Source organism: Oncorhynchus kisutch, linkage group LG12 (genome assembly GCF_002021735.2).
Source record: "Oncorhynchus kisutch isolate 150728-3 linkage group LG12, Okis_V2, whole genome shotgun sequence".
Classification (NCBI taxonomy): Eukaryota; Metazoa; Chordata; class Actinopteri; order Salmoniformes; family Salmonidae; genus Oncorhynchus; species Oncorhynchus kisutch.
Genome location: NC_034185.2, coordinates 35,980,982 through 35,995,160, shown reverse-complemented (window position 1 = coordinate 35,995,160; position 14,179 = coordinate 35,980,982). Strand labels below are relative to the sequence as shown.

At 41.6% G+C, this 14,179-nt stretch overlaps 1 protein-coding gene across 2 annotated transcripts in view; it reads left to right on the top strand.

The window, feature by feature from the left end:
* Positions 1-4,989, top strand: part of snap25a (synaptosome associated protein 25a) — a 42,464-nt gene extending 37,475 nt beyond the window's left edge. For both annotated transcript variants that reach the window (XM_031837473.1, XM_031837472.1), the window contains exons 6-8: positions 638-757; positions 1,713-1,857; positions 2,558-4,989. In XM_031837473.1, the coding sequence (XP_031693333.1) occupies positions 638-757; positions 1,713-1,857; positions 2,558-2,626 (334 nt within the window). In that variant the 3' untranslated portion in view covers positions 2,627-4,989. The remainder of the gene's footprint in view (positions 1-637; positions 758-1,712; positions 1,858-2,557) is intronic.
* Positions 4,990-14,179: the final 9,190 nt, after the last annotated feature.

Below are 14,179 nucleotides of genomic sequence, written 5' to 3'. Positions count from 1 at the left end.
ACATTAAAAAAAGAAGTGTACTCTTGTTATGTCCCTCTGCTTCGTTTTCTTTTCCAGTTCTTCCCCAAACTATGTGGCAGTCCAGTCCTGTTATTCTATGTTGTCTTGTCTGCCAAACCCTTGTCTCTCTGTTCTGTGTCACATGTAGCCACCCTATTCCCAAAAGTAGTGGATGTGTGTTGGGAATAGGGTGGCATTTCATATGCAACCTGGGAGATACCATTGTGAGGGGGGAGAAGGGGTGGGGCATTTCAATGTGAAGGAATGCTTTGGGGAGGGTGGAAAAAAATGAGTTATCCCAACTGTTGTTGACAAAATGCATGTAAATACTTAAGAGGTCAAATTTTTCAGCTGGGAAAAGGTATGTGTCTCAGCATACTGAACTTGCCTGAGTACAGTGTGTTATATACCATTGAGATATGACATCGCATCACACTAACAATGTTAAGACTGGAGAATGAAGGAATGACCAAACCCATGCCTGCTTCCTCTGCTTTGCTTGGTTAGTCTGCTGTCTTTGACTTGTTTCTCATATTTCTATGTGGTGGATTAATTCATGATGATACAACTACACCTGATAGATAAAATATCTAGTAGTGATTAAGCTTCACCCTCCTCTTCCTCGATTCCCTCCCAGGATGAAGAGTGGCGGCAGCAAGGCTTGGGGGAACAACCAGGATGGGGTGGTGGCCAGCCAGCCTGCCCGTGTGGTGGACGACCGCGAACAGATGGCCATCAGTGGAGGATTCGTTCGCAGGTGAGGGAGGGGGCCGTGGAGGGACCGGGTGGGTTGGTGGTTAATGTAGGGGGCAGGTTAGGGAGGGGTTCGTTTAGGGACCGGGTGGGTTGGTGGTTAATGTAGGGGGCAGGTGAGGGAGGGGGCCGTGGAGGGACCAGGTGGGTTGGTGGTTAATGTAGGGGGCAGGTTAGGGAGGGGTTCGTGGAGGAACCGGGTGGGTTGGTGGTTAATGTAGGGGGCAGGTGAGGGAGGGGGCCGTGGAGGGACCAGGTGGGTTGGTGGTTAATGTAGGGGGCAGGTGAGGGTGGGGGCCGTGGAGGGACCAGGTGGGTTGGTGGTTAATGTAGGGGGCAGGTTAGGGAGGGGTTCGTGGAGGAACCGGGTGGGTTGGTGGTTAATGTAGGGGGCAGGTGAGGGAGGGGGCCGTGGAGGGACCAGGTGGGTTGGTGGTTAATGTAGGGGGCAGGGATATTCAGTTGTTTTCGGTTTGGGGGAGCTGTATGGAACGGAGAGTTTGATGGGAGGCGAAGGTCCCCAAAGGAGGAGAAATTAAAGGTGAAATATGTATGGCTACCTTTATGAATTATATTATTTCATATGTAGTGTGTGGTCTTGTTCTTCTGTCCTTGTGGGTACCTGAAATCCCCAAAAGTCCCCACAAGGATAGTAAAAGATGGAAAATTCTCCCTCGTGAGGACATTTCCCAAGTCCCAGCGAGGACAAAGGCTATTTAAGGCTTAGGGGTTAGGTTTGTGGTTAGAGTTACAATTAGGGTTAGGCATTAGCGAAAATTGGATTTTGAATGCAAAATAATTTTATGTCTCGAAAAGGATAGAAAAAAAGTGTACGTGTGTGTGTGTGTGTGTGTGTGTGTGTGTGTGTGTGTGCGTGCGTGTGTGCGTGTGCGAGCGAGCATGTATGACTGCGTGTTTGTTTGAATGCATGCAAGCCTAATTCAGTTCCTATACCACAGGGTAACAGATGATGCCCGGGAAAATGAGATGGATGAGAACCTGGAACAAGTGGGAGGCATCATCGGTAACCTGCGTCACATGGCCCTGGATATGGGCAATGAGATCGACACCCAGAATCGACAGATCGACAGGATCATGGAGAAGGTACTGCCCTTAGTCCTCTATTGGTCGTCCTTTATTTGTCCTGTATCGGCCTTGTGTTGGTCCTCCATTGGTCCTCTATTTGTCCTCTGTTGGGAAAAGGAAGGGAAAGGGGGATACCTAGTCAGTTGCACAACTGAATGAATTCAACTGAAATGTGTCTTCCGCATTTAACCCAACTCCTCCGAATCAGAGAAATACGGGGCCTGCCTTAATCGATGTCCACGTCTGTATTAGTCCTCTATTGGTCCTCTATTGGTCTTTTATTGTCTATATGCTATTATTAGGAGTTGTTGTTCAAATATTTGTTGACATCACATGACAACCGAGACTCAATAGCCTCACATCTCAAAGTGCCATTATCTACGTATATTATCTGCAAAATGTTCCAAGAGAAAACAAACATGTTTTTTATCTTTCCTTTCCTTTCCTTTCCTTTCCTTTCCTTTCCTTTCCTTTCCTTTCCTTTCCTTTCCTTTCCTTTCCTTTCCTTTCCTTTCCTTTCCTTTCCTTCCTTTCCTTTCCTTTCCTTTCCTTTCCTTTCCTTTCCTTCCTTTCCTTTCCTTTCCTTTCCTTTCCTTTCCTTTCCTTTCCTTTCCTTTCCTTTCCTTTCCTTTCCTTTCCTTTCCTTTCCTTTCCTTTCCTTTCCTTTCCTTTCCTTTCCTTTCCTTTCCTTCCTTCTTCCTTTCCTTTCCTTTTCCAGGCTGATTCTAACAAGACCAGGATTGACGAAGCCAACCAACGGGCCACTAAGATGCTGGGCAGTGGCTAAGCTCCCAGAGCATGTTGCTTTTCCCGCAATCGCAATTTATCGCAATTTATTGTCATGGTATTTACCTTCTAGGTTTGCACATGTGCACATATCACCTCCCCACATTGTAAATGTTGTTCTGTGTATCCTTTGTCTGGCTTTTTCAATGATTGTCCTCGTAAAATGAAATATCTCTTATCCTCTGTATCATTCTTTCCAAAGATTGTATACAGTGCTGACTCGATGGCTCTAGTTCACTTGTGAAGTTTTTATTCTCTTTATCAAATATAGTAAATACAGGTAACTGCCAAAATAAAGGAAACACTTGAGTAGATTAGGGTTCTGGCGGCTCTGTTTTGCTGTGAGTGCATTTTCCTGGCATGATTTAGGTCCATTCAACCTTTTCGAGGGCAAGGTAAACAACAATAAATACACAGCCATTCTGAGAGATCACCTTCAACCTGTGCTGAAGCATTTCTATTGTGATAGGAGTGGTCTCTTTCAGGATGACAATGCCCCCATCCACAGGGCACGGGTGGTCACTGAATGTTTTGATGAGCATGAAAATGAAATAAACCATATTCCATGTCCATCTCAGTCACCAGTTCTCAACCCAATTGAACACTGATGGGAGATTCTGGAGTGGCGCCTTGGACAGTGTTTTCCACCACCGTCAACAAATGATGGAATTTCTTGCAGAAGAATGGTGTCGCATCCCTCCAATAGAGTTCCGGACACTTGTAGAATCTATGCCAAGGCACACTGAAAATGTTCTGGTGGCTTGTGGTGGCCCAATGCCCTACTATGATACTTTATGATGGTGTTTCCTTTATTCTGACAGATACCTGTATATACTGTATAATGGTACACTGCCGAATGACAAATATAATAGGAATGCTATACAAGCTGTTTTCCTTGTCAGTATCTCAGTATTGTCTTAGTAAAACTGTATCATTCCATCAGCTACTGTCATGCTCCTTGTTTTGATGTTGTCATGACAAATGAAGAAGAGGGAAAAAAATACGATGATTACAAATTATAGTAAATTCAAAAAGCACTTAAGCACTTCATTACTGTTGAGACAATGTGCAACTAGATTCGCTGTAATAGACTGCAATCCAAGTGATGCTAATTGTGCGTTCTGCATGACAAATGGTACATTCTTTTGCCTTATACATAAAAGCGGTCTTAAAAATATATACACTGAGTGTACAAAAACATTAAGGACACCTTCTTAATGTTGAGTTGCACCCCACTTTGCCCACAGAACAGCCTCAATTCACCAGGGCATGGACTCTGCAAGGTGTTGAAAGCATTCCTCAAGGATGCTGATCAATGTTGACAATGCTTTCCACAGCTGTGTCAAGTTGGCTGGATGTCCTTTGGGTGGTGGACCATTCTTGATACACCCGGGAAACTGTTGATGGTGAAAAACCCAGCAGCGCTGCCGTTCTCAACACACTCAAACCGGTGCGCCTGGCAACTACTACCATACCCCGTTCAATTTTATTGTCTTACCCATTCATCCTCTGAATGGCACACACACAATCCATGTCTCAATTGTCTCAAGGTTTAAAAATCCTTCTTTAACCTGTCTCCTCCCCTTCACCTACACTGATTGAAGTGGATTTAACAAGTGACATCAATAAGGGATCATAGCTTTCACCTGGATTCACCTGGTCAGTCTATGTCATGGAAAGAGCAGGTGTTCCTAATGTTTCGTTCACTCATAATCAGCATTATGACACAGTTAAACGATCCCTACTCTCCTGCAAGTTTGCAATAGTTCCACTATTTATATCAACATATATTTACAGACTATGACCATTGTACAATAATGCAAAATGATCTTCACGTGAAGAGATTATCGTGAAAAAATGAGGACCTGTTTTTTTTCAAAATTCATATGCAGTTCAGTGAAGATATTGAATATGTGCTGAAAGGTGGGGGACTAGTTGGGCACTGTATCATAGGTATTGGATGCTCTGGGGGAAAAAAAAAGCAAAACAAAGACTCGTATTTCTGAGAGACCTTACTTTTATAAGAGGACTACATTGTGTTTGTTTAATCACCCCATGTGGTTTATTAACGGTAAAATAATAATGATACAAATAAATGAATATGACAGTAAAAACACTCTGAAACAAAAAAACGACAGACAAATGATTTTTAGTTTGCTTCTGTATTTGTATAGCGACGCACACCAAATCGCTGAGATGAACGAATAAACACCTTCTCTGAACGACACCATAGATTCAATTGTGAGATTTGACGTCCTCAAACGCATGTAGTATCACGACGTACCCTTAGTATTCTGTCAGGTTCTGAAGTGATGGAACATTTTGTAGCTAGCTGAATTGAGAAATAAAACCTATTCTCTGTGATTGGTCATGATGGATCTTTATTGCTCTTGTCGGCCAATGGCTTTGTCTATATAGACACACACCTGCTCATACATTATATGTGTGTCTCCATCTGTCAGTCAGATTCACCACACTGACATATGACAACAACACAATATACAACCAAATGATGTATGAACATGAAATAAATACTGTATGTAAATTGAACAGTATATGTAATGACAACATTAACAATACCCAGTATATGTATACTGTGAGTGACATTATACATGTAAATAAGACACATATTTGATGATACCATCCATCTTTACAGTTATGTGTCTTTTCCATACACATGATAGTTACAGAGAAATTTGTTGCTTTACAGGGTCAGCCAGAGTAGTACGGTGCCCCTGGAGCAAATTTGGGTTAAGTGCCTTGCTCAAGGGCACACCAGAATTTTTTTCACGCCTACTGGCTATATAGATAATAGTGTGCCATTTGGAAATGGATCAGGATTCAGTATCTGGTGGGCCATTGGAAGGTCTCACTAGTAAGATGAATGTGATGGGGGCGTTTCATAATTATGATACATAATTGTATATTGTGAGACGCAGAGTAGGGGAATGGATGATCTCTGCATGTCTGGTCCCCACCGTGATGCATGGAGGAGGTGTGATGGTGCTTTGCTGGTGACACTATCTGTGATTTATTTAGAGTTCAAGGCACAATTAACCAGCATGGCTACCACAGCATTCTGAAGTGATATGCCATCCCATCTGGTTTGCACTTAGTGGGACTATCATTTGATTTTCAACAGGACAATGACCCAAAACACTCCGGGCTGTGTAAGGCCTATTTGACCAAGAAGGAGAGTGATGGAGTGCTGCATCAAATGACCTGGCCTCCACAATCACCTGACCTCAACCCAATTGAGATGGTTTGGGATGATTTGGACTGCAGAGTGAAGGAAAAGCTGCCAATAAGTGCTCAGCATATGTGGGAACTCTTTCAAGATGGTAATGCCTGGTGACTACCTCATGAAGCTGGTTGAGAGAATGCCAAGAATGTGCAAAGCTGTCATCGAGGCAAAGTATGGCTACTTTGAAGAATCTAAAATATATTTTGTTTTGTTCAACACTTTTTTGGTTACTACAAATAAAGAAAAACCCTTGAATGAGTAGACATGTCCAAACTGTATGTAAACTTCCGACTTCAACTGTACATATATCTGTATATATATATATGAACTCAGCAACAAACAAAAAACGTCCCTTTTTCAGGACCCTGTCTTTCAAAGATAATTAGTTAAAATCCAAATAACTTCACAGATCTTCATTGTAAAGGGTTTAAACACTGCTTCTCATGCTTGTTCAATGAACCATAAACAATTAATGAACATGCACCTGTGGAATGGTCGTTAAGACACTAAAAGCTTACAGACGGTAGGCAATTAAGGTCACAGTTTTGACAACTTAGGACACTAAAGAGGCCTTTCTACACATCCCAATTTACTCCTGAGGTGCTGACCTGTTGCACCCTCGACAACTACTGTGATTATTATTATTTGACCATGCTGGTAATTTATGAACATTTGAACATCGTGGCCATGTTCTGTTATAATCTCCACCCAGCACAGCCAGAAGAGGACTGGCCATTTGATTTCTAAAATCTATGAATAAATACTGTAAAATAAAGTGCTACCCACCAGGCCCCTTATCCCCTCACTGTGGTTGCATCCCAAATGGGACCTTATTCACTATATAGTGCACTTCTATTGACCAAAAAAAAAGTCAAAAGTAGTGCAGGAAATGGGGAATAGGGTGCTGTTTGGGATGCAGAGGGTGTAATTTACATCTTGGATGCTCCCTGCATCGTGACTGTGGGTGGTGATCACTTAAACACAGCAAATTATAGGGTAATGTAGTTGTGATGTCTGGCTCTCATCCCACAATACAGTAAGTCTGTCTGTTCAGAGGACATACAGCGAATAAGAGGGTTGAATGGCTGAAGTATACCATATGTGTGACTGTGTGTAATGGGGCTGTGTGGTTGTAAAATGGCTGTAATAAAATTGTATGTATGGGGTGGGGTGTGTCTCGTCCCAGACAGGACTGAGAACAGGCCTCTTCCCTGGAATCATATCTCCTTCACTGTTTGGCATCCCTCATATACTGTCTTTAACATAATCCCTCATCTCATGCATCCCTAGCTGGCTTCCGCTCTGATTTTTAATTTCACACACTCACACAATCCACTCTCACAACACATAACCTCTTCCCTCCCTCATGTCCTGTACCCTCGTGCCCTCTCTTTTTATTTTGATTAATCTCCATTCCCTGTCTCTTTCTTACTCTTCCCCCCCCCACCCCCTCTCTCAGCTGTGGCGAATGCTGCAGCCTCTTTTTCTCTCTTCTTCGCTCTCTCTTTCTCTTTTTCTATCTTCCTCCCCTTCCCCCCTCTCTCTCTCCCTCCTTCCCCCCTCTCTCTCTCCTCTCCCCACCATCTCTCTTGCTTCTAGTATTCACCCATCCCCACTGACACATTCTGGGCCCCATTTGGTAGTCAGCAGACCAGACCAAAACATCACAAAAGCATGCCTTCCTGCCTAGCCTTCTAGCACTCATTGTCATTTACAGTGGCTATATCGGTTCCCCTAAATGTACTGACTGTCCATAGCTAACAGGCCACAGCAAAGGTCGTATCTGAGCAGCCCTTGTAGAAATATACTGAACAAAAATATAAACGCAACATGTGAAGTGTTGGTCCGTGCACGTGTATGTGCGTGCGCCTGTGCACGGGCATGTACTGTATGTGTGTGATGAATGACAAGTGCACTCCCTTTCAGCAGCTCCTATCTGGTACTTGTCGTGGAAATTCAGTACTGAGAGAGACTTGGTAATTTCTTCAAACAATCATCTTTATTTAATATCAATGAATTATTGTAATAATGAGGCTGGTCGACCGCCTACGCTTGAGTGTTGGATCGAGTAACCTAATCTGTACACAAATGCAGATATATAGCTGACACTAACAGTGCTAAGTCATGGTTGGTTCAACCCCCCACGCGCAGGCCAAGGAGCATCATAACCCACTCTGGGTTCATCCTGTCGTTATCTGCACGTGGGTTGTTGTCTTAACCCCACCCTGGCTTAGTTTCCCAGATGCAAGGATGATTTAGAGACAATGAGGAATTGTTCTAAACTCCTCCTGGCTATCTCTCTATCTCATTTGTCAGCTCAAGCCATCTCTGGTGACCATACGCCCAGATTAGCTGCAGGGAACTAGAGTGGAGACCATAAAAACATAAACACTAACAGGACAGAAATATCCTCCCATTTGTTAAGTATTAATTGATAACTATTAATATCAAGTAAATCAGGATGTGTAATTTTTCTATCTCTCGCCTACATCCAGAGTGTGAGCGGAAAACATACATTCTGCTCCCCCTCCCTGTCTGTCTCTGTGTCTGATAGATAGTTGACCCAGTGCCTTCCCAGTTTGTGCTGATGGCTACGAGCTAGTAATTAAAACTTGTGGTGATTTATAACAGAGATAACTGGCCTGCTTAGCACTCATCGACTCCCATATAAATGTAATCCATAGCTAGCAGGCCACAGCGAAGACACAGAGACAGCTAGAGCCTAATGGCGCCAGGGGGATGGCTGCTGTTTTACGGGCTCCTAACCAACTATGCTATTTTGTTCGTTTTTTCACATTGTTTGTAACTTTTAAAAAAAATGTATTTTGTACATAATGTTGCTGCTTCCCTCTCTTATGACCGAAAATATCTCCTGGACATCAGAACAGTGATTACTCACCTCGAACAAAAAAATAATATTTTCTTTAACGAGTCCAAAGCGAAGGATATGCTGCTTTCTCAGGAACGGGCCCAAATCCGGTAATTTGCTTGAAGACTGAGAAAAAGGGGTCGGTGGTTGGGCTGCCTTCTGAGAATTCGTAGGCGAGTGAGTAAACCTCCACTACCATCCGTTCTATTGGCCAACGTGCAATCATTGGAAAACAAAATGGATGATAAACGACCAAGACTGTCCTACCAACAGGACATTAAAAACATTAATATCTTATGTTTCACCGAGTCGTGGCTGAACGACGACACGGATAATATAGAGCTGGTGGGATTTTCTATGCACCAGCAGAACAGAGAAGCTACGTCTGGTAAGACAAGTGGTGGGGGTGTGTGTCTATTTGTCAATAACAGCTGGCATGCGATGTCTAATATAAAGAAGTCTTGAGGTATTGTGCAAACTGTGCAAACAGATCCACAAGGAAGATGGATTATTTTAAACACACTATTGGACCAAAAACAGATCTGTCTATTTAATCTATATGTGTCAAAAGAATGATGATCCACACTTCTTTGAAAATATATTTAATAATGTATTGAGCTCACAAGCAACGAAATAATCTATTTTTAGGGTGGGAGATTCTAATACGGTTTTAAGTACTCAATGGATCGTAAAGGAAATCACTCTACAAACTATCACCCTCAAGCACGAAGATCATGGATACATCAGAACTAGTGGATATTTCGAGGTTGAAAAACCCTGACCTAGTGAGATAAACATGGAGGATGCTTAATTGAGTTAGCCGTCAGTGCTAACAGTGCAGGTAGATGGTAATGGGAACTGCATTATATAGAGGTACAAAATAGGTTAGAGGAAAAACTAAAAGAAATGGAGGTACTTATTCAAGAACGATCAAGTGTAATATATTACAAAAATAAAGCGAATTGGATGGATTTTTTTTAAATGCACCAATTAAAAAAAACATATTTAACATAGAAATTCCACCCAAAATAATTTACAGAAACTATCCATGATTCACCAAATAATATTTTGAAAGAAGAAGCAAAATATTTTATGCATATGTTTTAAATATGTCTCCTCCATTTTCACTGAATGATGTTAACTGTAAGGATGTCTTTCCTAATAATAATAATAATAATAACAATGTAAAATTAACACATTTTACCTTTATTTAACTAGGCAAGTCAGTTAAAGAACAACTGCTTATTTTCAATGACGGCCTAGGAACAGTGGGTTAACTGCCTGTCGAGGGGCAGAACGACAGATTTGTACCTTGTCAGCTCGGGGATTTAAACTTGCAACCTTCCGGTTACTAGTCCAATGCTCTAACCACTAGGCTACCCTGCCACCACATTTACAGAAAGACCTGTGTGAAGGTCAATTTACAGAAGAGGAACAAGAAAATATTTGGAAAAACACCAGGGCTTGACAGTATAGGTATGTCAAACCTTTTTTGGTGTACTCAAAGATCCATTATTAGCGTGTCTTAATTACTCTTCTACAAATGGTAGACTTTCAGGTACTCAACAAGGTCTGATTTCATTACTAGTAAAACAGGACCCAGGTGGTATAAAGATCCAGTCCATTTAAAAAACGGGAGGCCTCTTACACTTCAATGCTGTGATGTGAAAATCTTGGCGAAATGCATAGCACATAGAATAAAAAAGGTTTTACCAGATATTGTTCATCCTGATCAGACAGTTTTTTTACATGGACGATATACTGGAGATAATATATGACAATTACTTGAAACAATTGAACATTATGAAACATCGAAGATACCAGGCCTGGCAGATTTTGTCATAGCAGATTTTGAAAAGGCGTTTGATAAAGTACGACTATAATTTAAATATTAATGCCTGGATTACTTTAATTTTAGTGAATCTCTTATAGAATAGGTTAAAGATATGTACAGCAACCTCAGATGTAAAATAGTAAATAATGGTTACTTCTCAGAAAGTATCGAGTTTTAAAGAGTGTCGTGTCTTTGGCTATGCCGGATTAAGTGATATGACATGCTATTCTATAAAATAATCTCTCAGTAATTAATATTACCTGATTGAACTAACCATGTAAATGTAATTAACTAGAAAGTCGGGGCACCAGGAAATAATGTTTATAGAGCTGTTATCTTCCGAATAAACTCTTAAAGACCTGGTAATCTTTTACCTCAATAGCAGTCAATATTTAATCATCACCTTACTCAGTCTTATCTGAAAGTTGTAAATTCTTGGTTATCTTCACGAACCCTGGCTAGCAAGTTGAATCAGCAATACAACATTTGGTTAAATTATTTATTTACTAAATACCTAAACAATCACACAGAATTACACATACACAGAATGGATCATACATTGATTACAAATGATGTCATACAAGAAAACGTCCCTGGTGGACGGAACCGATATGATGGCTGGTTACACAAAGAGAGGGGGTTGGGTTTGAATGAGAGCGCGGGAAGATTGCGTAACAAAGGGAGAAGCTATGCTATCGTAAATGCAGAATCTTAGGCAATCTAAAAACTGCCCATTTGGAAAATGAAAATGCAATAAATATTTACTCTGAGCTGCGCTTCGGTAGATTGGTCGTAGATAGGAGGCCGGGTTGTCCTTTGAATGTCTCGTGGTAGAGCGGATACATGGTAATACTGTTGTCGTGTGGTAGAATAGATACTTTTGTCCATCCTTTCCTAGCCCACGTTTACCGCTGCTGTTGCTAACGCAACTGCTAGGATGTATCACTTCTTTAGTGAATAAGAGTTCAAAGTTCATACCAAGTTGCCATGCTATATGCTCATACTATATTCTGGCTGGTATAGTCGAAATTCATCCTTCCGGCGTGTAGATCGTCACCTTCACATTGAGATTCAATGCTAATTTCGTTAGGTTCTTGTCATTCAACCAGAGCTCATGAAGAGGTTGGCTTAGTTCTGTCCTTTTAATGCAGGGACCGCAAGTCCTCGCGTCCTTGGAACAGAAAGTAGAATTTTCGTCAATGGGTTTATATAGTGGTGAAGAGAAGGGCATGTTTCACAGTTTACAACCAATGTCTGTTCACTTGGGCGGGGCCTCTGAGTGAGCAGAATTTACTCTATGACAACCAATTCTCTCCTTTAGAAGCTAAAATTACATTTAATCTTTTCACAAATAGTTTCACATTTAAACATTTAAATTGCACAAAAATTCCATGGGAATCTGATAACTAGAATGTGTAGACTTTCCAAGATAAAGTTTATGTTGTCCTATCATCAGTAATAATGTCTCAGACGCCAACTGATCTGAAATCATATTCTCTACGTACCAACGCATATTTTCAGCTAGTTGGATTACCGAAATATGGTTCCTTTTCCCCACTTTTTGATGTTCCCAGACTCTCTATGTTAACAACGGGATTTTCAAGAGTCAACTCTGTAGAGTAGACAGAGAGAAACAGGGGGGAAGGTATTTATGGGGGTCATAAACCTCCCCCAACAGGCCAACGTCATGACAAGAGGAGTAAAATATAGCTATCCCTTGTCTCCAAATCTATTTATTATGGCCATTGAAATGCTAGCTATTAAAATTAGATCCAACAAGAACATCAATGGGTTCAATCCTCAATCCTATGGATAAAGTGTCAAAGTTTCAATGCATGCCGATGACTCTAGTTGTTTCTTAAATCCACAATCTGGATCCCTGCACAGTCTCATTGAACATCTTGATCAGTTTTCTATCCCCTCTGGATTAAAACCTAACTATGACAAGTGTACCATATTATGTATTGGATCGTTAAAAAATACTGTGTTAACACTACCTTGTAGTTTACCAATAAAATGGGTGGATGGGTGAAGCAGACATACTTGCTATTCACATTCAAAAAAATATATGATCTTACAACAATTATTTTCAATAGAAAGTTAGCAAAACTAGATAAGATTCTGCAACCATGGAAAGGTACAGTTGAAGTCGGAAGTTAACATACACTTAGGTTGGAGTCCTTTAAACTCGTTTTTCAACCACTCCACAAATTTCTTGTTAACAAACCATAGTTTTGGCAAATCATCTACTTTGTGCATGACACACATAATTCTTCCAACAATTGTTTACAGACAGATTATTTCACGTATATTTCACTGTATCACAATTCCAGTGGGTTAGAAGTTTACATACACTAAGTTGACTGTGCCTTTAAACAGCCTGGAAAATCCCAGAAAATTATGTCATGGCTTTAGACGCTTCTGATAGGCTAACTGACATAATTTGAGTCAATTTAAGTATACATATCTCCCTGTCATATTACATAATTTATGCAGCAGCATACAAGACATTTTTGGACTCACCATTGCGCTGTGCTCACTCGAACAAGAAGGTGGCGAGGCGGTCCTTCATGTATTTTATTTTTTTACTTTTACGCCTTTTCCTCCCCAATTTCGTGCTATCTAATTGGTAGTTACAGTCTCGTCTCATCGCTGCAACTCTCGTACGGACAGGGGAGGTTGAGAGCCATGCGTCCTCCGAAACACGACCCAACCAAGCTTCACTGCTTCTTGACACAATGCCAACTTAACCCGGAAGCCAGCCACACCAATGTGTCGGAGGAAACACCGTACACCTGGCGACTGTGTCAGTGTGCATGCTCCAAGCCAGCCACAGGAGTTGCTAGAGAGCAATGGGACAAGGATATCCCTGCCGGCCAAAGCCCCCAACCCGGACGATGCTGGCCCAATTGCGATGCAGTGCCTTAGACCACTGTGCCACTCTGAATACCGAGGTGGTCCTTCTTGTGGGAAAATGTTGTCATAAAACTTTGTCATCAAAGTCTGACATTCTATGGATTTATGGTATAGCAAGCCCCATCCCCCTCTCCCTGCCTCCCCCTTTCCTCCTTCAACGAAGTTCCTGTAGTCAGAGAGACGTCGTAAATTCCTGAGGATCTCCTCATGGACACACAGTATAGAGGGAGTAGATTTTCATGGAGAACAAAGGAATTCCTTCCACCTCACAGAACTTGAGGTACGAACACATTTCTTGTTCCGGAGAAAGTATAAAAGATTGGTGAAGAATCCAGCTACGAACTGGTCCGTTTGTCACAACTTGGGGAAGCTCATGGGAGACGGTGTGGCCACATTACCATAACGCTGTTTATATAATAGCCTCAGATATGAGGTTTGTTGTATAAGATGAATGAGTGAGTATGATACTGTTTGTATAATTGTGTAATATGATTTTGGACTGTTTAATGAAGAAAAATACAATTCCCTTTTGATTTGTAATCAGAGGACCGCCCCTGAGCACAGTTAGGGTCAGGCCTCCTGGGACAGCCCTTTTTCGGCCCTTCCGAATAAAACCCCCACTCAGGTTTTCGATCAGCAGACCGAGCTTACCTCAATTACGAGATGGCTAAAGGTTGCAGACCATGTTTTT